Genomic DNA, 26,173 nt, shown 5'->3' on the forward strand with positions numbered 1-26,173 from the left:
AAAAAACCACTACAATATTGTACAGTAATTAGCCTCCAATTAAAATAAATTAATTAATTAAAAAAAACAAAAACCCCTTCTCCCTCTTGGGAGCTAGCCGCCCTCAGCAAGCAAATGTTCCCCCTAAGGTGATTATTGTTCACTTGCTAAGTCCTACATGATGCTTTGCAACCTCATGGACTGTAGCACACCAGGCTCCTCTGTCCTCCACCATCTCCCAGTTTGCTCAGATTCATGCCCATTGAGTCAGTGATACAACCTAACCATCTCATCCTCCACCACCCACTTCTTCTTTTGCCTTCAACCTTTCCCAGAATCAGGGTCTTTTCCAATGAGTAGCTCTTCATATCAGGCGGCCAAAGTATTGGAGCTTCAGCTTCAGTCCTTCCAATGAATGTTCAGGTCTGATTTCCTTTAGGATGGACTGGTTTGATCTCCTCGTAGTCCAAGGAACTCTCAAGAATATTCTCCAGCACAATTTGAAAGCATCAATTCTTTGGTGCTCAGCCTTTTTTGTGGTCCAAATCTCACATCAGTACATGACTACTGGAAATAACCATGGCTTTGGCTACATGGTCTTCTGTCAGCAAAGCAACGTCTCTGCTTTGTAATACACCGTCTACATCTGTCACAGCCTTCCTTCCAAGGAGCAAGCATCTTTTCATTTCATGGCTACAGTCACTGTCCCCAGTAATTTTGGAGCCCAAGAAAATAAATTCTATCACTGCTTCCACATTTCCCCTTCTTTGTGCCATATTATATCATAATGTTACTAGACTGTTAAGCTTTGTGAGCAAGAATCAGTTCTTTCTTATGCTTGGATGGCTTAGTATAGTGCCTAATATATAGCAAATGTTCGATCTGCCACATAAATAAGTGAAGCCCAGCATGCCTTGGGCCCTCGGCAACCTGTTCAGCCTCATCTCCACGCACTTCTCTCTGACTCCAAAACTTCACAAACTCCACAGTGCCAAACCACTTGGCTTTTTAAAAACAGGCCATGCTCCTTCACTTCTTGAAACATGCAATTCCTTGTATTAATATCTAGATTGTCTTTGGGGCTCCATATAACTCAATTCCAAAAGTGAGCTTGGAGCCACCTCCTTCATGAAGCCCTCCCTGTCTCCTTTAGCAACACACTGTTTCGTTCAGATGTCCATTCTAATAACACATCTGCATTTTCACAGTCTGTTGATGTCTCATGATGACCCACTGGAATACAGTATTTCAGACAGATTTTGGATGAGGACCTAGTATGAAATATGCCTTACACACAGCACAGTACATGTATTCTGTCGTGTAACAGATGTTAGTTATTTACTCTGTGCTAAATGGCAACTCACTCCACTATTGTTGCCTGGAGAATTCCATGGACAGAGGAGCCTGGCAGGCTACAGTCCATGGGGCCAAAAAGAGTCAGACATGACTAAGCTACTATCACTTCACTGGGCACTATTCTAGGCCTGCCTCCAAGAAACCTATATTCTGAAATTTTGAGTTGGGTAAAGAAAGATTTCTTAGGCTTTCTGGATAGAAAAAAATAAAATAAAGAAAACTCAAAACATAAACAAGGGGGAAAAAATCTAGCTGGCTTTATACTTCTCACTGACAATATTCAGCATCAGAATAAAATGAAACAATGTTGATTAAATTCAATGTGAAAAACAAATGTGATACAGCCAAGCAAAAACATGGCTAGTCAGCCGTCTCTTTGCCAGTACAAACAGATGCCTGGGATGAAGTTGGTCAAACATTAACCCTGGTTATTTCTGACTGGCCAGTTTGCAGACATGTATTATTTTGTTTAATTTAACTATTAATATATTACTTGAATTCATATTGGCCCAGTATCATTTTTATAAAAATACTAATTACTCTTTATTTTTTAAAAAAAAGTGAAAGTCCCTCAGTTGTGTCTGACTCTATGTGACCCCCATGGACTATACAGTCCATGGAATTCTCCAGGTCAGAATATTGGAGTGGGTAGCAGTTCCCCCTGGAAAATTTCCAGGGGATCTTCCCAACCCAGGGATCAAATCCAGGTCTCCTGCATTGCAGGTGGATTCTTTACCAGCTGAGCCACAAGAGAAGCCCCCCAAAACAGGGAGGAGGCAAAGGATGGCAATGTGCATAAGAGATATCAAAGAACTGTAAATTTTTAAAAGTTCCACAAATTGTATGCTTAACCTTACTATATAAGATGAATTCTTGTATTTTCTATTCTATTCCATTTTGCTTTTCTTAAACTCATTTTGTTCCACTAAATTATTTGACGGTCCAATCATGAGTTATTATTCATAACTTAAAAAATATACAAGAAGCTATTAATTCAAGGATGATAGTGATAGTTTCCAAGTAAAGATTGTCAAAGAATGCCCAACACTTTGTAGGCACTTAATTAGCATTTTCTGATAAACTACTGAATGAGTGAATGTTTTCCTCAGTAAAACTGAAAGCAACTTGAGAGCAAGTTTTGTATTTTTTTAACCTTTGCATTCCCATAGCCAAGCAAAGAGCTAGTTCTCATTAAATGCTGTACTGAACTGAGCCCTAGTAGCCCATAGCACAATATTGGTTAGTTAGTTAGTTCAGTCGCTCAGTCGTGTCCGACTCTTTGCGATCCCATGAATCACAGCACGCCAGGCCTCCCTGTCCATCACCAACTCCCGGAGTTTATTCAAACTCATGCCCATTGAGTTGGTGATGCCATTCAGCCATCTCAGCCTCTATCGTTCCCTTTTCTTCCTGCCCCCAAGCACCCCCAGCATCAGGGTCTTTTCCAATGAGTCAACTCTTTGCATGAGGTGGCCAAAGTACTGAAGTTTCAGCTTTAGCATCAGTCCTTCCAATGAACACGCAGGACTGATCTCCTTTAGAATGGACTGGTTGGATTTCCTTGCAGTCCAAGGGACTCTCAAGAGTCTTCTCCAACACCACAGTTCAAAAGCATCAATTCTTCGGTGCTCAGCTTTCTTCACAGTCCAACTCTCACATCCATACATGACCACTGGAAAAACCATAGCCTTGACTAGACAGACCTTTGTTGGCAAAGTCATGTCTCTGCTTTTGAATATGCTATCTAGGTTGGTCATAACTTTCCTTCCAAGGAGTAAGCATCTTTTAATTTCATGGCTGCAATCACCATATTCATAAACAGTGTCATTCAGTCATGTCCATCTCTTTGGAACCCCACGGACTGTGACCTGCCAGCCTCCTCTGTCCACGGAATTCTCCAGGCCAGAATACTGGAGTGGGTAGCCAGTCCCTTCTCCAAGGGATCTTCCCAACCCAGGGATCGAACCCAGGCCTGCTTGCATTGCAGGTGGATTCTTTATCATCTGAGCCACCAGGGAAGCTCACTTCATAAATAGATATATGAGGGATGAAACATTTCTCAGATTCTTGATAACTAAAATATTTAAATCAGGGGCTTTAATTGTAACAACTTGTATTTGCCCACAAAATCATGTTTCCCGGAACAACCTGCCACTTCACAGATGTGAAAACTTTTCTACACCCAGGAATTCACACCGAAGCTTGTGTGGGCCAGGAAAGGGAGACACACCACTTACAAGGAACTCTCTTGCCTTCAAACCTCCATCCTCAAAACTTCCATTTTTCTTAAGCAAAGGAACTTCAAACTGTCAGGTTACAATTAATTTTTAGTTCATTTTCTCCCTCTCATGCTATATTGCGTAATGACATCAGAAGATCGTGGACACGGTCTGTGTGACCTTATTACTACAATTCTAACAATTTGTGTTCTTTAAAAAATCTCTGAAGACTTCTCTACTTTACAGAGCCATTATAGGATCCAAATGAAGAGTTCTTTAAGAGGGATCAGACAGTGTAGCCTTCTTTTACAACCTACAACCCAAATCTTTGTAAGAGAAAATACTATCAACAACACCCTGGCCTTGAACAAATCTCACTTTTTAAAAGGAAGTTCTCTCTTACGTCATAGACTCATAGTATTCCCTTGTGTTCAGAACTGGAATTTGAAATTTGTCCATGTTTTTCAAAAAAGATAAAAACATGGCTACTCATTCTAACTGAAAAAAGTTTTTTTCACAATTGGCACACTGATTTTTCTACTTGGCTAAGGAAATTGTGAATTCAGGTTTAGTTTCGCTTAGCTAACTAAGGTTTCTTTTCATTTGATTGAGGAAAGGGGTTGTCTTGGATATCATTAGTCTCTTTTTCCTTTCTCTTTCTTTCCCTCTTTAGCTGTTTCCTCTTGACCACTTTAGACTATCGGTCTAGTGGAGAGATGTTGACAAAACCAAACAAAATTAGGAGAGAAAAAGCTGTGGAAGCCAGCCTGAGATGCAGCGCTCCCAGCATTAACTGCAGGCAGGGAAATTTAAACAGCTCGATTTGCTTTCTATTTTTTTTATGTGAATACGTTCATATGGGCTTCCCAGGTGTAGTGCAGAGGTAAAGAATCCACCTGCCAATCCAGGAGGCAAAGGCTAAAGAGAGGCGAGTTCTGCTCCGCAGATGGGGAAAACCCCCTGGAGTAGGAAATGGCAACCCACTCAGGAAAGACCCTGGAAAATTCCCTGGACAGAGGCGCCTAGAAGGCCACGGTTCATGGGGCCCGCAACGAGTCCAACGTGATTTAGCACTCACGCACGCCAGGTTGGTATTAATCTTTGAACAACAAACAGGTGAACGAATTTCTTCGTTTAAAAAAAAAGGACTCCAGCTAAGGCCAATGTTTCCTCTGGGCCCCGCTCCCCACCCCTCCTTCCCTTTCCCCCTCGTCCCCAGGCCGGCAGGTGTGTGCAGGGCCCTTCTCTCTATTTACATGCAACTTGGACTCTTTGCGACCTCATGGACTATATAGTCCATGCAATTCTCCCTGCCAGAATACTGGAGTGGGTAGCCTTTCCCTTCTCCAGGGGATCTCCCTAAGCTAGGGATCGAACCCAGGTCTCCTGCATTGCAGGCGGACTCTTCACCAGCTGAGACACCAGGGAAGCCCGACTTTCACTGGAAACTCACAAGAATGTGCAACTTGTGAGAACCACGCAGGCGTTCAACGTGCCCCTCCACACGGGCACAAACGTACCCCAGGGCTTCTCCCGAGGGCAGCTTGGATGTGACCGCCCCTCTTCATCCCAGTCCCGGGAAGCCACAGCCCCCTGCCCCGGCCCCGCGTCTGCAGGACGCCCGCGCCTAGCTCCCCGCACCGGGACCGCGGGGCTCCACGGCGCTCCTCCCCGCGCCCGGGACGCCGGGTCTGCGCTCCCTGGACGGGGATCTTGCAGGGGACACGCAGGGCTCCCGGCCCTTTCGGCGCTGCCTTACCCGCCGGGAACCGCGGCCCCAAGAAAAGAGAAGCTGGTTTAGCACCGCCATGTCTGGCCTCCCTAGGTCTGGCCGGAAATGCGCGCGCGAAGGGAGGCGGGTCAGAGAGCCCCAAGTTGGCAAGACTGGGCTGGCCAGGGAGCCGACCCGCCTGGGCGGCTGGGGCTCCCCGCCCCCCGGGTCAGAGCCCAGGCCTCAACTACGCTTTTTTCGTGCTCTAATTACCTTTATTTTCCCCATTGTTGTTGTTTTAATAGGGTATTTAATGGAGGTTCATCTGTCCCTCTGAGTGCACGACTTACTGTGCCAGAAAAGTCCGCAGATTGCAGAAATGCAAGACATGGATACACGTGTATTTAGCGACTAAGTCCTCTCTGACTCTTTGGCACCCCTGTGCACTGTGGTGGTAGGGTAAGGGAGTTAGAGAAGGCTAGGTTCGGAAAAAAGAACCAGACAGGCACTTTACAGGAACAGATCACCTTAAATGAGGCGAGAAGGGGCAACTTGGTTGCAACTTCAAAAACGAAAGAATGGTCTCAATTCATTTCTAAGGCAAACCATTCAATATCACAGTAAATCAAGTCTATACCCCAACCACTAAGGCCACCGAAGCTAAAGCATAATTATTCTTAACAGAGTTTATCTAAAAACTCTTATCTCATTTACATTTTCTTTCCTTAAACATTTCTTCACATGGAAAAGTTTCCTTGCTTACAAATTTGTAACAGATATAACAAGATTTTATTTAGCTTATATTAAACCTAAGCAGGATGAAAATATTATGCTTAGTATTAATGACTCTTAGACATGTCTATAATAATTAGATCAAACATTAATACCCGGTATTAATTTAATACTGAACATTTCCCAGTTCATGTGAAGCTGAAAATCATTAATTATGACTTCAGTAATTCATAATTGCTAAATTTCTCTTGTATTTAGAATTGTTTCATTTGTAAGTGCTTACTTTTTTAGGCCAATTAGATTAAAGCTCATTTACAAATTAACCCCCTGCAACATTATCCAAAGACAAAGACACATACTGAGGCATACATATATCCAAACAGACACAGCGAGAGATCTAGCTTCATTTTCTAAACTTAGTCATGAATCATATATCACAATATTAAACTCACTAATTTTTAAATTAGTGAGCCTCTTGATGAAAGTGAAAGAGGATAGTGAAAAAGTTGGCTTAAAGCTCAACACTTAGAAAACTAAGTTCATAGCATCCGGTCCTATCACTTCATGGCAAAGAGATGGGGAAACAATAGAAACGGTGACAGAATGTGGTCCACTGGAGAAGGGAATGGCAACCACTTCAGTATTCTTGCCTTGAGAACCCCATGAACAGTATGAAAAGGCAAAATGGTAGGATACTGAAAGGGGAAGTCCCCGGGTCGGTAGGTGCCCAATATGCTATTGGAGATCAGTGGAGATATAACTCCAGAAAGAATGAAGGGATGGAGCCAAAGCAAAAACAATACCCAGTTGTGGATGTGACTGGTGATAGAAGCAAGGTCCAATGCTGTAAAGAGCAATATTGCATAGGAACCTGGAATGTTAGGTCCATGAATCAAGGCAAATCGGAAGTGGTCAAACAGGAGATGGCAAGATTTAAAGTCAACATTCTAGGAATCAGCGAACTAAAATGGACTGGAATGGGTGAATTTAACTCAGATGACCATTATATCTACTACTGCAGGCAGGAATCCCTTAGAAGAAATGGAGTAGCCATCACGGTCAACAAAAGAGTCCATTTTGGATGCAATCTCAAAAATGACAGAATGATCTCTGTTCGTTTCCAAGGCAAACCATTCAATATCATGGTGATCCAAGCCTATGCCCCAACCAGTAATGATGAAGAAGCTGACGTTGAATGGTTCTATGAAGGCCTACAAGACCTTTTAGAATTAACACCCAAAAAAGATGTCCTTTTCATTATAGGGGACTGGAATGCAAAAGTAGGAAGTCCAGAAACACCTGGAGTAACAGGCAAATTTGGCCTTGGAATACGGAATGAAGCAGGGCAAAGGCTAATAGAGTCTTGCCAAGAAAATGCACTGGTCATAGCAAACACCCTCTTCCAACAACACAAAAGAAGACTCTACACATGGACATCACCAGATGGTCAACAGCGAAATCAGATTGATTATATTCTTTGCAGCCAAAGATGGAGAAGCTCTATGCAGTCAGCAAAAAAAGAGACTCAGAGCTGACTGCGGCTCAGACCATGAACTCCTTATTGCCAAACTTAAATTGAAGAAAGTAGGGGAAACCACTAGACCATTCAGGTATGCCCTAAGTCAAATCCCTTATGATTATAGAGTGGGTGTGAGAAATAGATTTAAGGGACTAGATATGATAGACAAGAGTGCCTGATAAACTATGGACAGAGGTTCATGACACTGTAAAGGAAATAGGGATCAAGACCATCCCCATGGAAAAGAAATGCAAAAAAAACAAAATGGCTGTCTGAGGAGGCCTTACAAATAGCTGTGAAAAGAAGAGAAGTGAAAAGCAAAGGAGAAAAGGAAAGATATAAGCATCTGAATGCTGAGTTCCAAAGAATAGCAAGAAGAGATAAGAAAGCCTTCCTCAGCGATCAATGCAAAGAAATAGAGGAAAACAACAGAATGGGAAAGACTAGAGATCTCTTCAAGAAAATTAGAGATACCAAGGGAACATTTCATGGAAAGATGGGCTCGATAAGGACAGAAATGGTATGGACCTAACAGAAGCAGAAGATATTAAGAAGAGGTGGCAAGAATACACAGAAGAACTGTACAAAAAAGAGCTTCATGACCCAGATAATCACGATGGTGTGATCACTCACCTAGAGCCAGACAACCTGGAATGTGAAGTCAAGTGGGCCTTAGAAAGCATCACTATGAACAAAGCTAGCGGAGGTGATGGAATTCCAGTGGAGCTATTTCAAATCCTGAAAGATGATGCTGTGAAAGTGCTGCACTCAATATGTTAGCAAATTTGGAAAACTCAGCAGTGGCCACAGGACTGGAAAAGGTCAGTTTTCATTCCAATCCCAAAGAAAGGCAATGCCAAAGAATGCTCAAACTACCGCACGATTGTGCTCATCTCACACGCTAGTGAAATACTGCTCAAAATTCTCCAAGCCAGGCTTCAGCAGTACGTGAACCATGAACTTCCGGATGTTCAAGCTGATTTTAGTAAAGGCAGAGGAACCAGAGATCGAATTGCCAACATCCGCTGGATCATCAAAAAAGCAAGAGTTCCAGAAAAGCATCTATTTCTGCTTTATTGACTATGCCAAAGCTTTTGACTGTGTGGATCACAATAAACTGTGGAAGATTCTGAAAGAGATGGGAATACCAGACCACCTGACCTGCCTCTTGAGAAACCTGTATGCAGGTCAGGAAGCAACAGTTAGAAGTGGACATGGAACAACAGACTGGTTCCAAATAGGAAAAGGAGTACGTCAAGGCTGTGTATTGTCACCCTGCTTATTTAACTTCTATGCAAAGTACATCATGAGAAACGCTGGGCTGGAAGAAGCACAAGCTGGAATCAAGACTGCCGGGAGAAATATCAATAACCTCAGATATGCAGATGACACCACCCTTATGGCAGAAAGAGTAGAGGAACTAAAAAGCCTCTTGATGAAAGTGATAGAGGAAAGTGAAAAAGTTGGCTTAAAGCTCAACATTCAGAAAACGAAGATCATGGCATCTGGTCCCATCACTTCATGGGAAATAGATGGCAAAACAGTGGAAACAATGTCAGACTTTATTTTTAGGCGCTCCAAAATCACTGCAGATGGTGACTGCAGCCATGAAATTAAAAGACACTTACTCCTTGGAAGGAAAGTTGTGACCAATGTAGATAGTATATTGAAAAGCAGAGATACTACTTTGCCAACAAAGGTCCATCTAGTCAAGGCTATGGTTTTTCCAGTAGTCATGTATGGATGTGAGAGTTGGACTGTGAAGAAAGCTGAGCACTGAAGAATTGATGCTTTTGAACTGTGGTGTTGGAGAAGACTCTTGAGAGTCCCTTGAATGGCAAGGAAATCCAACCAATCCATTCTAAAGGAGATCAGTCCTGCGTGTTCATTGGAAGGACTGATGCTGAAGCTGAAACTCCAATATTTTGGCCACCTCATGTGAAGAGTTGACTCATTGGAAAAGATCCTGATGCTGGGAGGGATTGGGGGAAGGAGGAAAAGGGAACGAAGCAGGATGAGATGGCTAGATGGAATCACCGACTCGATGGACGTGAGTCTGAGTGAACTCTGGGAGTTGGTGATGGACAGGGAGGCCTGGCGTTCTGTGATTCATGAGGTCGCAAAGAGTCGGACACGACTGAGTGACTGAACTGAACTGAACTGAGAAACTTTATTTTAGGGGGATCCAAAAATGACTGCAAATGGTAACTGCAGCCATGAAGTTAAAAGACGCTTGCTCCTTGGAAGAAAAGCTATGACCTACCTAGACAGCATATTAAAAAGCAGAGACATTACTTGGCCAACAATGATCCATCTAGTCAAAGCTATGGTTTTCCAGTAGTCATGTATGGATGTGAGAGTTGGACTATTAAAAAAGCTGAGTGCCGAAGAATTGATGCTTCTGAACTGTGGTGTTGGAGAAGACTCTTGAGAGTCCCTTGAACTGTAAGGAGATCAAACAAATCAATCCTAAAGGAAATCAGTCCTGAATGTTCATTGGAAGAACTGATGCTGAAGTTGAAGCTCCAATACTTCGTCCACCTGACACGAAAAACAGACTCAATGGAAAAGACTCTGATGCTGGGAAAGATTGAAGGTAGGAGGAAAAGGGGACGACAGAGGATGAGATGGCTGGATGGCATCACCGACTTAATGGACATGAGTTTGAGTAAGCTCTGGGAGTTGGTGATGGACAGGGAAGCCTGGTATGTTGCAGTCCATGGAGTCACAAAGAGTTGGACACGACTGAGCGACAGAACTGAATTGAACTGAATTCTAAATAACAACTAAAATAAGATAATTTTAAGAGTTTGTTCCTCCCCTCATTGCCTCATTTTCAGGAATTAGATATGGTCTAGATAAGGTAATTAGATATATAAAAGTGATTTATACAGTAGAGACACAAAAATGATTTAGACACAGCCCCTACACTTAGGAACTAGAAAGGATGGAAAGAAAAGGAAACTAATATTTGTTCAACACCTACCATACATAGTATGATGTCTCATTTAATGCTAACAGTAATACCTCAAGATAGTTATTATTTAAACCCTATTATATGTCAGAGGAGACTGGGTTACCTTTGTTAGTGTGTGATCTGGAGACAGTTAAATCCTAGCTCTATTAAACCTATGCTCTAGCTTAACATTAGTTAGAAAATAATGGCAGATTAATGGAATTTTTGGAGAAGACAAGATGGTCTCTTAAATACTTAAGGTAAGGTGAAGGAAACAAAGAAAGAAATTGAAGATAGATTGGAGAAAGAGGTAATTCATAAGGCAAAACCTTAGTGGGAATGAGAGGAGATGGGCTTGACAACAAATGTAGGATTTGATTCCAAACCAAAATGTCAAATCACACCATGAAACCAAATATAAGAAGGTTAGAATAAGGGACTTCCTTAGTGATCCAGTGCTTAAGACTCTGCCCTTTCAATGCAGGGGACATGGGTTTGATCCCTGGTTAGGAAACTAAGATTCTACATGCCACACAGCACAGCCAAAAATTTTTAAAAGAAGACAAAAATGAGGTATAGGTATAGATTTTAAAAGAAAAGAAATGTGTCTTATGATATGGATAGATGTAGAGTAGGATCAGAAATTGAAAGGAAGTTCTTGTATTAATTTCCTCAGTAAGATATGATGCCATGTTCTTAGAAGGAAGTTTGGAGATGACTAGATCCAGGGAGATTGGCAAAGGTGTGGAATAACTCTTTAGTTTTATAGAGAATGAATTAAAAAAAAAAAAAGGAAATGAAGTTGATGAATAGTGTTCTGTAGTTCAACTGATACTAGAGTTTATGAGCTTGCATTCATTTTATATTTTCAAAGACAGGCAGATTTTATCCAGAAGCCTCAGTATAGAAGGTAGCTGTATGCTGACTCATGACTGAAGCGTTGTTTGGGCTCATAGAAAAGTGAGCTATAGAGCTAAAAATGAGAGCTTATAGCTCTGAAAATAAAAGTTATTCTGAGAGCTATTCTTAGCCCTGAGAGATGAGCTAAAAGTAAAAGTCGTTCAAGCTACAGATCCTGATGTCTATTCTGCATACGTTGAGGATAGAAGGATACTGATAACCTGCATAAAGTGGAGCACTCAAGTGGCTGGATATCCAGAAGAAGCTAAACAGCAGGTGTAGTAGAAATAAACTTCCAGTCAGAAAGGAAGATATTAAGGTTCTGGTGATGTAAAGAACTAAACTGTGACCATCAGAGAGGTAGCATGTGTGAAACAGAAATGAAAGTAACAGGAATTGAAAGTCAAAGAAATGTGAGCCTAGCTGGTAGGATACATTGTCCAGGTGTTTCTTATAATTACTTGAGAATGACAGCAGGAATTGGGATGAAGAAGAAAATCCTCACATAGATGGTCCTCAATTGTTGTTGTTGTTCAGTCACTAAGTCATGTCCGACTTTTTGGCAACCCCAGGGACTGCAGCCCTCCAGGCTTTCTTGTCCTTCACCATCTCCTGTAGTTTGCACAAACTCATGTCCATTGAGTCAGTGATGCCATCCAACCACTTCATCCTCTCTCGCCATGTTCTATTCCTACCCTCAATCTTTCTGAGTATCAGGGTCTTTTCCAATGAGTTGGCTCTTTGCATCAGATGGCCAAAGTATTGAAGCTTCATGATCAGGGTTGCTTTCCCTTAGGATTGATTGGCATCCAAGTCAATCTTTGATCTCCTTGGCATCCAAGGGACTCTCAAGAGTCTTTTTCTCCAGCACTACAGTTGACAGTAACTACAACTTTATAATACATCTTGATAGTTGCTAGTTGTAAGTACTCCAGCTTTATTCTTCTTCAAAATTTCCTTGGCTATTCTCAGCCCTTAAATTTCTGTATAGATTTTAGAAACTGCTTTTTGATTTCCACTCAAAAATTACCTGGGACATTGTATTAAATTTCACTGAATCTAAAGATCAGTTTGGGGAGAAATGGCATCTTAGTGTCAGGGGAGTGTGTAATTTCCTCGGTTGTGTCTCGTCACAAGAAGAATTTGAAGCAATGGACGTTAATGCCCTTGGCGTGTCACAGCTCTCAGACAGACCGTGTTATAGCTCTCGGACAGATCAGTGTTACAGCTCCATGTTACCGCTCAGTTTTATTTAGAAAATAAAAGGAAAATACAGGTGTGAGGGCATACCAACCCAAAAGACGCGAAGAGGAGAGAGAGAGCGCATGCGCACGCGGGAGAGAGAGACCCCCAGGCCAGGAGCTAGCCAGGAGTGTTATTTGTTCTACCTGAGGTCCTCACTCTGGTCCTTGGACCTTCCTTTGTTCTATTTTCGCGGGCTTTTCTCTTCCTTGTCTTTTAGCCACCACCATTCTGGACTCCATTTTCCTATTCTAACTACTTAACATTAGCAATCCATGAACATGGTATATTAACTTGCATTTATTTAGAACTTATTTTAATTTGTCAGTAATTTTTTTGTAGTCAATAATGTTTTGTATCACATCTTTTGATTGGGTTCTTATGAGGTATTTGATGACTGTTGGTGCTATTATAATTATCTATTTACATGTCATTTTCTATTTATTTTCTGGAATAAAGGTTACAACTGAATTTTTTAGACATTGTGTTCAGTGACCTTATTAAACATACTTTCCAATTCTTTTAGGTTTTCAATATACATGAGTATGCTGTTTGTGAATTATGACTGTCATTTCTTCCTTCCCAATTCACATGCTTTTTCTTTTTCTCTTTTACTGTGTTGGTTAGAGCATCCAAAGCCACATTTAAAACAAGTGGTATCAGCAAATATGTCTTTATTTCATTCTTGATGTCAGGGGGGAACATTAAATAATTTACCTTAGGTATAAGGTAAGTGGAAGTCTTTTTTTTTGGTGGTAAAGTAGCTTAGGCAACTACTGGAGTATTAAGGGAGCTTCCCAAGTGGTCCTAGTGAGAGAGTTAAAACTTAGGCAGTCCAGGGGCCTTTAAGGAGTAGGTGAACTTTCTCACTCAAGCTTTCCTTAAGCCTTGTGCAAAAATGTATCTTGCCCAAGAACTGGCCTTTCTTTAGGAGCTAGTGATGACACAGTCCTACTCAAGGAAATGCTTTTCTTACACTCTATGTTAATGATTCTAATTGTAATAAATCTTGCCTGGGAGCCTGTTCCTCTGCAACAATATATCTCCCCCAGAAGCATGTTGCATAGAACATGTTCCTTTTCGCTAATCTTGTACTGAAGTTATTTCAGGATGTGTGGCTTGGGAAAGGGTCCACTGGAACTTGTAGTCTTGAAGTGTTCTTTTTATCTATTCTCGGCAGCCAGTTGAAAAGTATATAATGCCCTAGCCGCTTGCAGGGCCTTTTGCTGGAGGACTTTTCTATCTTTTCACTTTAATAAAACTTTGCTGCACAAAAGACTGAGACTGTGTCTTTGCCCCCGGAGTGAAATTTTCTCCTTCAGAGACCACAAACTCGACGCCAACCACTGTAAACTATCACTAGTGTTAAAAAAAAAAAAAAAAAAAAGCCCTGCCAAAGCAAAAGACGCAAGAGATGTGGGTCAGGAAGATCTCCTGGAGGTGGGCATGGTAAGCCACTCCAGTATTCTTGCTTGGAGACACCTATGGATAGAAGAGCCTGTGAGAGGGTTAGGCAGGAAGGCCAGGGGTCTCCAAATGGAGGAAATAGGCTGCAAGTGTCAGACATTTTTAATCTCTTTTAAGCGGCAGGAGGAAACAAACTAGTGTTATATTTTTTCCCCTTCTCTCAGTTCAGTTTAGTTTAGTCGCTCAGTCATGTCCAACTCTTTGCGACCCCATGAACCGCAGCACACCAGGCCTCCCTGTCCATCACCAACTCCTGGAGTTTACCCATACTCATGTCCATACAAATTTAAAGAGTTTCTCTTAAAATTCTGTGTTGCTACAATGACACCCGGTTCTACCTGAACTTAACTTTTCTCAAGCCTTGAGCTAACCAATGCATTTTTCTTATGGAAATGTTTGTCTCAGGCTATGTTAATGTGCTATGCATTTACCCTAGTCTCTGTCTTCAAGTAGGTTCGCCTAAAGGCTCAGAACCAACTTGACAAACCAGTATGTTATACATTATTCTCTTAATCTATGTTAATGAAACCATATATTTGTATGGAAATCTGCCTATCTTCAAGATTTATGTCAATCGCTTTATGGCCTGGGATGACTCACCTGGTCCAATGTTATCTCAAAATGCATGTTGTGGGTGAGGGGCCTGGTGCCATTCTCTGAGTTTTGACACATTTCCTTGCTCTAATTAGCAGACTGCTAGGCAACCCACTCCAGTACTCTTGCCTGGAAAATCCCATGGATGGAGGAGCCTGGTGGGCTGCAGTCCATGGGGTCGCTAGGAGTCAGACACGACTTCACTTTCACTTCTCACTTTCATGCATTGGAGAAGGAAATGGCAACCCACTCCAGTGTTCTTGCTTAGAGAATCCCAGGGACGCGGGAGCCTGGTGGGCTGCCATCTCTGGGGTCTCACGGAGTTGGATACGACTGAAGCGACTTAGCAGCAGCAGCAGCAGTAGCTATATAACATCCGGCTAAAGACTAGCAGGGGGGCACTCTTTCTGCCCCCTTCTGATGCCTATGTCAGAAGCTTTCTCTATCTCTTTTATACTTTAATATAACTTTATTACACAAAAGCCCTGAGCAATCAAGCCGGTTTGAATTCTTCTCCTCCAGAGGCCAAGAATCCCCGGAGTCTTTCATGGTTCAGCAATAACCTTTCACTTGGAGGGCTACAGTCCACAGAGTTGCAAAGACATGACTGAAGCAACTTAGCAGGCACGCAAGGAGTATTAAGAGAAGAGCTTGTACCAGCATGCTACAAGTAGAACTGGACAGGACGAATAGACTCCCCAGTACTTAACTCCTTATTAGATGACAGTGCTTCCCAGGTGAAGCAGTGGTAAATGATCTTGCTGCCAATGCAGGAGAAAACAGACAGAACAGGCTCCATCTTGAAAGCAGGACTCCATCTTGGGCCAGACTGTGGACTTTGAGCTATATGCCCAGTATCTACGGAAACGACACACCAACTGGAAAACCAGACCCCCCAGAAGGAAAGCCCCAGGGCTCGTACCTAGACTCTCCTAGTCGCCTAAAAGAATACCCTACTTATCTGTGTAACTGAATAGAATCATAAATTCTATTATGCTTATTGGGGTATGATCACAGGCCCATGGATAATTGTCCACTGTTAACTACCTAGGCTTAAGGCATATGAATCACAGGTTAACTTTGATTGTATCTTTCTTTTTCTTTGTTCCTTTGTGTAAAGTTTTCACAAAAACTGGTCAGAGTCCTTGGCTAAGAGGAGACTCTGCCTTGGGCCCGCTGGTGTAATAGACTGCACTCTACTATCTGCATCGTCCTTCTGAGTGAGTGTTTTTCCCAGAATGCGTGGCTACAACATTTGCTGCATTAGCCGGGAAACTCCTCACTTTGAGGAGACAAGTCCCATTTGGGACTACTCCAAGGCCTTGTGGCTTGAATCTTCTAGAGGAGGGAAGGTGCCTCGCCCTTCTGGAAGGATTCTGCTTCTCAATGCCCAGATCTTTCACATTAGCAGGTGGTGGACGGCAGCAGGGGAACTGAGCACTCAGGTGAGGAGGAACCCATCCAGCAGAGTGGAAGAGGTGGCCTGATCACCCCCCTGGGAGGGACTAAAAGGAGCGGGACCCACAGGAACCTGGAATAGGCAGGCGGCGATTGCTTGGTACACAGGTTGACGAGTGTGTTAGGGCTTACGAAGGAAATTTGCGAAGGTCATAGGAGGTGGTGTCCACGCCGTCGTGGGGAAAATTATTACCAAGCAATCGCCAGGGGATTGTTAGGAGAAGAGACTTGGTCTTTGTGTGCTTGTATCCTGCCCTCCCCAAGGAGGTGTCCCATCTGTTGTGAAATTCTTGACCCCCTCGGAATTGTCAGGCCAGAAGGAGGGGGGTACATAAGTGATTACGAATTGGCTTTTCTGGAGACAGCCTGGGACGTGGGATATTTAACACATCTGTGTTTTCATCTGCACCTGATAAAGCCCACTAAAGCAGAATGGACTTTAAAAGTTAAAAGAAACAGTCTTGGACCATGTGGTGTTCTGGTTTGGCCATGCCAACTGGCAGGTGAAAACATGCCAATCCCCCTTCTTCCTCTGGGATCTGGGAGGTAAGGCTCTTCTTACCCCAATTAGGAAGGAGGTGGAATGGCAATTTAAGTGTTTCATTGAGTAGAAATATCAGAAGTACATAGGGTACCAAGAACTTTGTAGACAGAATGAACAGGAAAAGTAGAAGAAGGTCCAAGAAGGTAAGCAAGATGGGAGGAAATTAATCTAAGGCAACTGCATTGGAGTGCATGATTAAAAATTTAAAGAAGAGACTTGGAGGCGACTATGGGATGAAGATGATGCCTAACCACCTCCACATACTCTGTGAGGTCAAATGGGCCCCTATGGAAGTAGGGTGGCCACCAGAGGACACCATGAACTTAAAAATAGTGGAAGCAGTCTACACAGTAGTCACAGGAGAGCTGGGACACCCGGATCAAAATCCATATATTGACTCATGGCTAGGGTTAGCTCAAGACCCTCCTCCTTGGACGAGGTTCTGTATCCAGAAGGGAAAGAGAAAAATATTAATGGCATGAAAATTGACTAATGATAAAAAAGAAGTTCTACAGAATTTGGATGGGGATGACTTGCCCCCTACCCCATACTGGATGATGACATGCCCACTGCCCAGTGCTCCACCAGGATGGGAGGCCGCCTTAATGCCCGATCCAGGGCCAGGTGAAGCTCCTGCAGCAGCTGCTGCTCTTCTGCCAGCTCTCTTGGAGATCGTAGAGCCGCCGTTTCAGCAGGCTCTGATCCCAGCGATGGAGACCTCTGGTCAACGCCCCCAGGATTCCACCTCAGCTGGACCTCCTAGACTGTATCCACCTCTCCCATAAGTACTGATGAGAAGGGGGAAGAAAACACAGAAATTAGACAGAGGCTGCGTTCCGCCAAGGAGTAGGGGGAAAGAAACCCACTACAGATGCCCCTCAGAGAGCTACAACAGCCTCCGGTTCAGGACGCATGGGGCACTACCGTCCGCCCCCTGTAGTCTATTATTACCAACCATTTTTCTCTACGGATATATTAAACTGGCAGAGACACGCTCCACCATACTCAGGGGAGCCACAAGCCATGATTAGGCTAATAGAGACTATTTTTTGAACCCACTGCCCTACATGGGATGACATAATCCAACTACTAGTCACCCTTTTCAGCACTGAGGAAAGACACAGGATCCTAACTGAGGCCAGAAAATGGTGAAGAGAAATGGCACCTGAGGGTACTGCAAACCCGCCATGGTGGGCAGAACCAGCCACCCCCGAGGAGAGGCCCAGTTGGGACTGTAACACAGAGGAAGGGAGGGGCCACCTGGAGAGATATTGCGGCTATTTTACAAGGCCTCAAGAGCGGGGCCTGGAAACCTATGAGTATAGCAAAACCCTCCAAAGTGATTCAAAGGGAAACTGAATCACCCTCTGAGTTCTACGACTATGCGAGGCCTATAGACTTTATACGCCAATAGATCCAGAGGCCGCTGGGTCTCAGATGCTGATAAATGCAGACTTTGTGCCTTAAGCCCACCCCGAAAATGTCAGATGGGGGGCATCAAGTGACTCATGAATTTTTATACATCCCTGAATGCCCAGTATCTTTGTTGGGAAGAGACTTACTGTCTTAATTGGGAGCACAAGTGACCTTTCCCCCCCTCGAAAGACTCACTGTTTGAGTGGGCTCAACCAGCTATTTACTCTCCCTCTCGGTAACCCCTCAAGATGAATGGAGGTTGCACCATCTCCTGGAAGGGAAACCGGACTGGCTAAACAGTCAAGAGAGAGGGAGAGTGTTAACAACAATTCCCTGAGGTCTAGGCGGAAGACAACCCCACTAGGCTTGCAAAACAACAAGTCCCAGTAGTAATAGAACTCAAACCTGACACAATTACATCAGCACTCGCCTTGGGCCTGCCAGACCTTGCTAAGCCGTTTACTCTTCACGTGACTGAAAAGGACAGGTGGCTATGGGAGTGTTGACCCAGACTATGGGGGCATGGGACAGACCAGTGGCTTATCTCCCAAAACAGCTGGACAATGTTGCTACTGGGTGGCCGGGATGCTTACGGGCAGTTGCTGCGGTTGCTCTACTAGTCCAGGAGGCAATCAAGCTGACTTTGGGCTAAGATTTGATCGTAAAAGTCCCACATGAGGTCAACACTCTCCTGCGAGGGGACCCCCATAAATGGCTGTTGATATCCTGGATTACTCAGTACCAGGGACTAGTACCCCATGTTACTATTGAGCTCTGTCAGGTTCTGAATCCGGCCACTCTGCTTCCTGTGGGAGAAGGTGGGCCCTCACATGATTGCAAGGAAATCCTAGAAGAAGTTTATGCTAGCAGACCTTTCTTGAGAGACCAGCCAATCCCAGACCCAGATTGGGTCCTGGACACCAATGGCACCAGCCTGGTGAAACAAAGACCATGACTGTCGGGATATGCAGTAGTCATGGGAGAAACCATTGTTGGGGCTGGCTCTCTGCCATCACGCTGGTCCGCTCAATGGGCCGAACTATATGCTCTAATCCGGGCCCTCCAGCTGTCAAAGGGTAAGAAGACCAACCTTTACACAGACTCCAGGCATGCTTTTGCCACACTACAGGTACATGGGGCTCTGTATAAGGAGAGAGGCCTTTTGACAGCTAGTGAAAAATATATTAAAAATAAAGAAGAAATTCTGACCCTATTAGATGCCGTCTGAGAACCAGGAAGGGTCGCAGTTATACACTGCCGAGGACATCAAAAAGAGGATGCCTCCCAGGCTCGGGGAAACAGACTGGCAGATAAGACCACTAAACAAGCAGCTGAGGGTTTGGGGGTGACAAGTGAAGCCCCTATTAAAGCTCTCATATTGGCAGAGCTGCCTGAGCTAACACCGGACTCTCCAAAATACGCTGAAGCCCAAAACCAACCAGCCAAAGCGGAAGGGGCCATCGAGACTGAAAAGGGATGGTGGGAATTGCCAAGTGGCAAATTATTGGTACCGGAGGAGCTGGCACCCACTCTGTAAACCAAGCACACCACGTGACCCACCTAGGGCATGATAAACTGGAAGAGCTAATTTGAAAATATTTCTTGGTTCCCCACCTCTCTTCCCTATGCAGGACAGAATCTCAGAACTGCACTGCCTGCTCACAGGTCAAGGCTGCCTCTCGACATGGACAGAAACCTCCAGGGATTCAGCTAAAAGGCACGCTACCCTTTGAACACCTGGAAGTGGACTTCATTGAAATGAAACCTCACCGACACTACCTTTACCTGCTGGTCATGGCGTGTACGTTCTCGGGATGGGTAGAAGCTTTTCCTACCTGGACTGAAAGAGCATTAGAAGTAGCCTGGTGCCTGCTTAGAGAGATAGTTCCCAGATTTGAATTTCCTACCAGCATTGGATCGGACAAGGGCCCGGCTTTTGCAGCTGATTTAGTACAACAAGTAAGCAAAACTTTAAACATCAAATGGAAACCACACACTGCATATGGGCCCCAGAGTTCTGGGATGGTGGAACGAACAAATTGGACACTTAAAAAGAGACACTCTCCAAGTGGATCATAGAAACTGACTGTTCCTGAGTGGACTGGCTTCCGATGGCTCTGCTCAGACTCAGGATGACCCCACGGTCCCATGGCTATTCTCCATATGAAATTGTGTATGGGAGGCCCCCTCCCATAATAAAACAGATATCAACAAATTTGCCTCAGGTAAGGGGAGATGAGATTTCACAGCAGATGGAACAAGTGGGTAAGGTAATAAATTAGGTAACTAAGTTTGTACAAGAAAGGGTGCAGTTCCCCCTTGGAGAACAGATTCACGAATTTGTGCCCAGAGATCAGGTGTGGGTCAAGGAATGGAAATGGGATGCACTCCTTGGCCCCACATTGGGAGGGTCCATATACTGTTGTTCTAACCACCCCTACGACAGTTAAAGGTGTCACTCCCTGGATCCACTACATGAGGGTGAAGAGAGCATACCACGCAGACCCAGAGGATGCCGAGTGCGCTACACAAAAGGACCCCACTGATCCCCGTGAAACCAAGATCATCTTAAAAAAGAAGAAGAGATGAAGCTCTACAATCAACTGCTACTACAAGGACTTGCCACTATCATCTTGGGACTAACCATAATTTCAGCACAAAGAGGGACCTGTGGTATAATTAAAGTTAAATGTTGTGTATATAGCCCTGATTTATCTGGCAATGTACCAGCTGCTTTAGATGACATGAAAAACCAGGTAAAAGCAATGTCAAATGAAGACATTCCTTTCTGGACTTCAGTCCTATCTTGGGTGAAGGGTGATTGGTAGAAAACTATATTTACCATTGTTATAGTTGCCTTGATAGTTCCGCTTTGTGGACCCTTTATTTTACTATGTATTATGAACTTTGTAACCCAAAGGTTGGTGTCGTTCTCCCAAATTGGCAGTCGGAGAGCCAGGGTCCAATATATCCCTATGAATGATGCTCATACTATGAATTAAGAGCATCAAGGAGGGGAATGAAGGAGGAAACGGACAGAACAGGCTCCATCTTGAAAGCAGGACTCCATCCTGGGCCAGACTGTGGGCTTGGAACTACATGCCCACTATTTACGGAAACGACATACCAACTGGAAAACCAGACCCACCAGAAGGAAGAACCCCAGGGCTCATACCTAGACTCTCCCTCGCCTAAAAGAATACCCTAATTATCTGTGTAACCAAATAGAATCATAAATTCTATTATGCTTATTGGGTATGACCACAGGCCTATTGATAATTGCCCATTGTTAACTACCTAGGCTTAAGGCATATGAATCACAGGTTAACTTTAATTGTAACTTTCTTTTCCTTTGTTCAGACTAATTTCAGGGAATTGGGGGAGCTGGGTTTGGGCATATACACTTAGGGTATATAAGGTTTTCACAAAAAATTGGTCGGGGTCCTTGGCTAAGAGGAGACTCTGCCTTGGGCCCGCCAGTGTAATAAACTGCACTCCACAGCTGCATTATCCTCCTGAGTGAGTTTGTTTCCCGGAATGCATGGCTACAACAGCAAGAAACACTGGTTTGATTCCTGGATTGGAAAGATTCTCCAATATTCTTGCTTGGAAAATTCCATGGATAGAGGAATCTGGCGGGCTGCATAGAGTTCATGGGGTTGCAAAGAGTTGAATGGGGACTGAGCATGGAGTCATGAGCATGAACAGATTAAAGTACAACATTAAGAAGCAGACAAGTTAGGAGAAGTTGATTTGTGCTTGAAGAAGAGTAAAAATAATGACTTTATTTTGGGTGAAGTTCTTATATTCAACGTAATTACCATCATCATTAGGATCCATATCAAGGAGTGACTGCAATTTAAGAAATTGCAAAAGCAAGAAACTACATAACTGGTCACGACGTTAGTATGTTTAATTAGAAAGTCTGTTTAGATTGCTTTGAAGCTGATTTTTAAAATAACTTACATTCACACGCGGGGAAAAAAAATCGATAATCGTGTGGATTCCTTGAAGACCTTAAAATGGAATCCTAGACAGCACGTTTCTATACAGAGCGGCTATTCCTTTCCTAACCACCGGGTGGCAACCAAGTGCCAATGTCACTGTCTTGTCTGTCCCTACCCTTTTTTAGGCGGGCGCGGCTTCCGGGTCTCTGGGCTTCCGGGCTTCCTGAGCGCGCACGTTGCAGTCTCCGCCGCGCCTGCCGGTCAGCAGTGTGGTCAGCTCCCGCACGTTGGCCGGACTCTGGGGGACCTAGGCTCATGTGGAAGCTGGTCCCCGCCGCGGGCCCTGCCCGAGGTAAGGACAGAAGGTGGAACGCGGGGGCCCGATTTCCCGAGAGCAGCTGCGGCGGGCGAGGGGTTTGCGGAGCGCACTTCCGGTGCGTCGTCGCCTCTTCCGCCGCCTTCCCGCGCTGCCTCGGGTCGCGCGCTGAGAGGCGGCGGGAGCCGGTGCGAAGGCTGCGTGAGGCCCCCGTGAGGGCCCGCGCGGTCTTCCAGGCGGGGGCTGCGGTGCTTGCGAACCCGGCTTTGGCCTGGCGGGTGGGCTAGGCGTGGGGCGCTGGGCCGCTCAGTGACCGCCCGGGTCCTTTCCGTCCGGTCGGCCTCCCCACCTGGCGGCCCCGGCTCGGAGCCGGGCTTCGATGATGCGCTCCATTGAGCCTTGGCCGGTACCCTGTTGTGACAGCTAATGTTTTCAAGCTTTTGAGGAAACGCCCAGAATACCTTGACAGAGGCTGCAGGACTTGGCGACACTGTTTTGAGCACGTCGTTTATTTTTGTTGGGAACCACGGAGATGACGTGTCAATGGCAGCTATGGGAAAACAGTTTCGGTTTTGTTTCCCAGCTTTTTTTTTTTTACCTTTTTGTCATCAGAACTGAGAAAGTTTTTTGTTTTTTCCTCTTTTGCATTTCTAGCAATGGAAAATGGAAATTGCATGTAAATTGGTTGCCTGGAATGTGTAAGCACTTGTTAGTTAGTACCTAAGCAGGTGTAGCCTGTGATTGGTCTTGCCCTTAGGAAGTTTACATTGTGATTAAAAAAAAAGATCTATGTAGAAGCTAAAAGGACCGGCAGTGTAAGGCAGTATGGAGAGGGCCAAACGAATGGTAAGGAAAATAAATACTGTAATAATACTGTAAGTAATAAATATTATAAAGACTCAAAGATAAGGCGCTTTGTGGATTTGGAGCATTGCAGAGATAGAACAAACTGTGATGGACAAGTTTCCATTAACATTTGTAGCCTATGGCTAGCTTTTTGAGTTCGCGGAAGAAAAATGTCCCTACTGCCAGTGGGTAGCATTCTTAACTTTCAAAGGATCTTGAGCTCTTTTCAGAATGTAATGGAAGCTATGGGGTGCCATCCTTCTAGGAAAAATGTGACTAAACCAACCGCAAAAGTTTTTTGTTGAAAGACTCGACTCTAGGTCAAAAATCTGTTTGACAAAATATAATCTAAGTCTGGTCAAGGCTTACCTGGACTCTTGTCTAATTTAGCTGCCCTAATCACCCTACCACTCCAGTGGTCCCAGACTAAAGTCTACTAGTCTTCAACATATATGCCGTTCCACCAACAATTTGTGATTTACAAAATTTTTTAATAACTTTGTCCCATTGTTCTAAAAGTTACCTTTAACATAAAAAAATTCCCCAAATTATGCACTTGAACCTGGTTTGGAGTTTTCTTGCAGTGATCTACATTATTTACTCTTCATTCAATACCATACTTTTTAACTGCTATCACTTTGTGGGATATTTTGCCACCTGGTAGAGAAAGTTCCCCAAATATTTACATTTTTCTGGACAGTTTTTCACATATTTTTCTGACGGAATTTTGAATTTGTTTATCAAGCGCCAAAGAGTATTTTGATTTCATTTAGTAATGCGTTAAATTTATAAGTTAATCTGGGCAAGCACTGACAATTTTCAAAATTATTTTCTCTTTAGAAAGGTGGTGGAGCATTCTGTTTAGATTTGCCTCCTTCAGTGAAGCTTTAATAGAAAACATGTTTGATTTACATAAAGTTGGTTATTAGCATTTAAATAGCGAAATAAAAATATTTAAATTTTGCCATACCTATATCTCCTTACATATTTATGTATATACATGTATATGTATATCTGTAAATTTACTTTTTAAAAAAATTCTCTTAGAACCATACAGACTTTTGACTGGTGTTGAGTACATTGTTGGAAGAAAAAACTGTGGCATTCTAATTGAAGATGATCAGTCCATCAGTCGAAATCATGCTACATTAACCGCTAACTTTTCTGTAACCAACCTGGTAAGTCACTATTTGCTGACAGTAAGGGAATTGAAGTCCCAAAAGACTACCTTGGTATATGTAAGAGAGAGTTTTGGAGACTTTTCATTTTATAGAACTGTTTCCTTTAAATGTTAGCAAAATTAAATGTGTTTTGGCAGTGGTACTGGTGATATTTGTTTATTTTGAGATTTGAAGTTTCTATTTCAGTATTTTACTGTTGGCTTTAGTGATTTAGAAACTCAATGAAGTAGACCACGTTTATATTTACTTGAACATTTACTGAGTGATTTTTGTTGTTGTCATTGTTCAGTTGCTAACTCATGTCTGACTCTTTGCATCCGCATGGACTGCAGCATGCCAGCCTCCCTTGTCTTTCACTGTCTCCCAGAGTTTGCTCAAATTCCTGTCCGTTAACTTAGTGATGCTGTCTAACCATATCATCTTCTCCTGTCCCCTTCTCCTTTTCCTTTCGATCTTTCCCAGCATCAGGGTCTTTTCCAGTGAGTTAGCTCTTCACATCAGGTGGCCAAAGTATTGGAGTTTCAGCATCAGTCCTTCCAATGAATATTCAGGGTTGATTTCCTTTCAGGTTGACTGGTTTGATCTTGCAGTCCAAGGGACTCACAAGAGTCTTCTCCTGCACCATAATTCGAAAGCATCAGTTCTTTGGTGCTCAGCCTTCATTAGGGTCCAACCCTCCCATCCGTTCATGACTACTAGAGAAACCATAGCTCTGACTATGTAGACCTTTGTTGGCAGAGTGATGTCTCTGCTTTGCAATAATACGCTGCCTAGTTCTGTCATACCTTTCCTTCCAAGGAGCAAGCGTCTTAATTTCATGGCTGCAGTCAACATCCACAGTGCTTTTGCAGCCTAAGAAAATAAAGTCTGTCACTGCTTCCACTTTTTCTCCATTTGCCATGAAAGGATGGGTTCAGATGCCATGATCTTAGTTTTTTGAATGTTGAGTTCCAAGCCAGCTTTTTGACTCTCTTCTTTCACCCTCATCAAGAGGCTCTTTAGTTCCTTTTCACATTCTGCCATTAGAGTGGCATCATCTGCATATCTGAGATTGTTGATATTTCTCCTGGCAATCTTGATTCCAGCTTGTGATTCATCCAGCCTGACATTCTGGATGATGTATTCTGTAGAAGTTAAATAAGCAGGGTGACAGTATACAGCCTTGTACTCCTTTCCCAGTTTTGAACCCGTCAGTTATTCCATGTCTGGTTCTAATGTCTGGTTGTTTTTTGAAACACATACAGGTTTCTCAGGAGATAGGAAGGTGGTGTGGTATTCCCATCTCTCTAACAGTTTCCACAGTTTGTTGTGATCCACATCGTCAAAGGCTTTAACATAATCATTGAAGCAGAGGTAGATGTTTTCCTGGAATTCGCTTGCTTTCTGTATGATCCAGTGAATGTTGGCAGTTTGATCTCTGGTTCCTCTGCCTTTTCTAAACCCAGCTTGTACATATGGGAAGTTCTTGGTTCTTGTACTGCTGAAGCCTAGCTTGAAGGATTTTGACCTTAACCTTACTAGCATTTGAAATGAACACAGTCATATGTTTGAACATTATTTGGCGTTGCCCTTGTTTGGGATTGGAATGAAAATTGACCTTTTCCAGTCTTGTGGCCACTGCTGAGTTCTGCAGATTTGCTGTCACATTGCGTGCAGCACTTTAAAAGCATCATCATTTAGGTTCTTAAAATAACTCGGCTGAAATTCTCTCACCTCCACTAGCTTTGTAGTAATGCTTCCTAAGGCCCCTAGACTTCACATTCCAGGATATCTGGCTCTAGGTGAATGAT

At 43.6% G+C, this 26,173-nt stretch overlaps 2 protein-coding genes across 4 annotated transcripts in view; one reads left to right on the forward strand and one right to left on the reverse strand.

Annotated features, from left to right (window-relative positions):
* DECR1 (2,4-dienoyl-CoA reductase 1) overlaps positions 1-5,416 on the reverse strand; it is a 44,038-nt gene extending 38,622 nt beyond the window's left edge. Inside the window, exon 1 of the mRNA XM_027561595.1 lies at positions 5,314-5,416. Within this exon, the coding sequence (XP_027417396.1) occupies positions 5,314-5,364 (51 nt within the window). The 5' untranslated portion in view covers positions 5,365-5,416. The remainder of the gene's footprint in view (positions 1-5,313) is intronic.
* Positions 5,417-22,188: 16,772 nt separating this feature from the next.
* NBN (nibrin) overlaps positions 22,189-26,173 on the forward strand; it is a 56,696-nt gene continuing 52,711 nt past the window's right edge. The window contains exons 1-2 of one of the 3 annotated variants that reach the window (XM_027561597.1): positions 22,189-22,392; positions 24,250-24,380. In XM_027561597.1, coding sequence (XP_027417398.1) covers positions 22,191-22,392; positions 24,250-24,380 — 333 coding nt within the window. In that variant the 5' untranslated portion in view covers positions 22,189-22,190. Of the gene's footprint in view, positions 22,393-22,517; positions 23,203-24,249; positions 24,381-26,173 lie in introns of those variants that run through there. The other 2 variants (XM_027561598.1, XM_027561599.1) reach the window with 2 other exon arrangements.

The sequence above is a fragment of the Bos indicus x Bos taurus genome, chromosome 14 (assembly GCF_003369695.1).
Source record: "Bos indicus x Bos taurus breed Angus x Brahman F1 hybrid chromosome 14, Bos_hybrid_MaternalHap_v2.0, whole genome shotgun sequence".
In the NCBI taxonomy this organism is placed as follows: domain Eukaryota; kingdom Metazoa; phylum Chordata; class Mammalia; order Artiodactyla; family Bovidae; genus Bos; species Bos indicus x Bos taurus.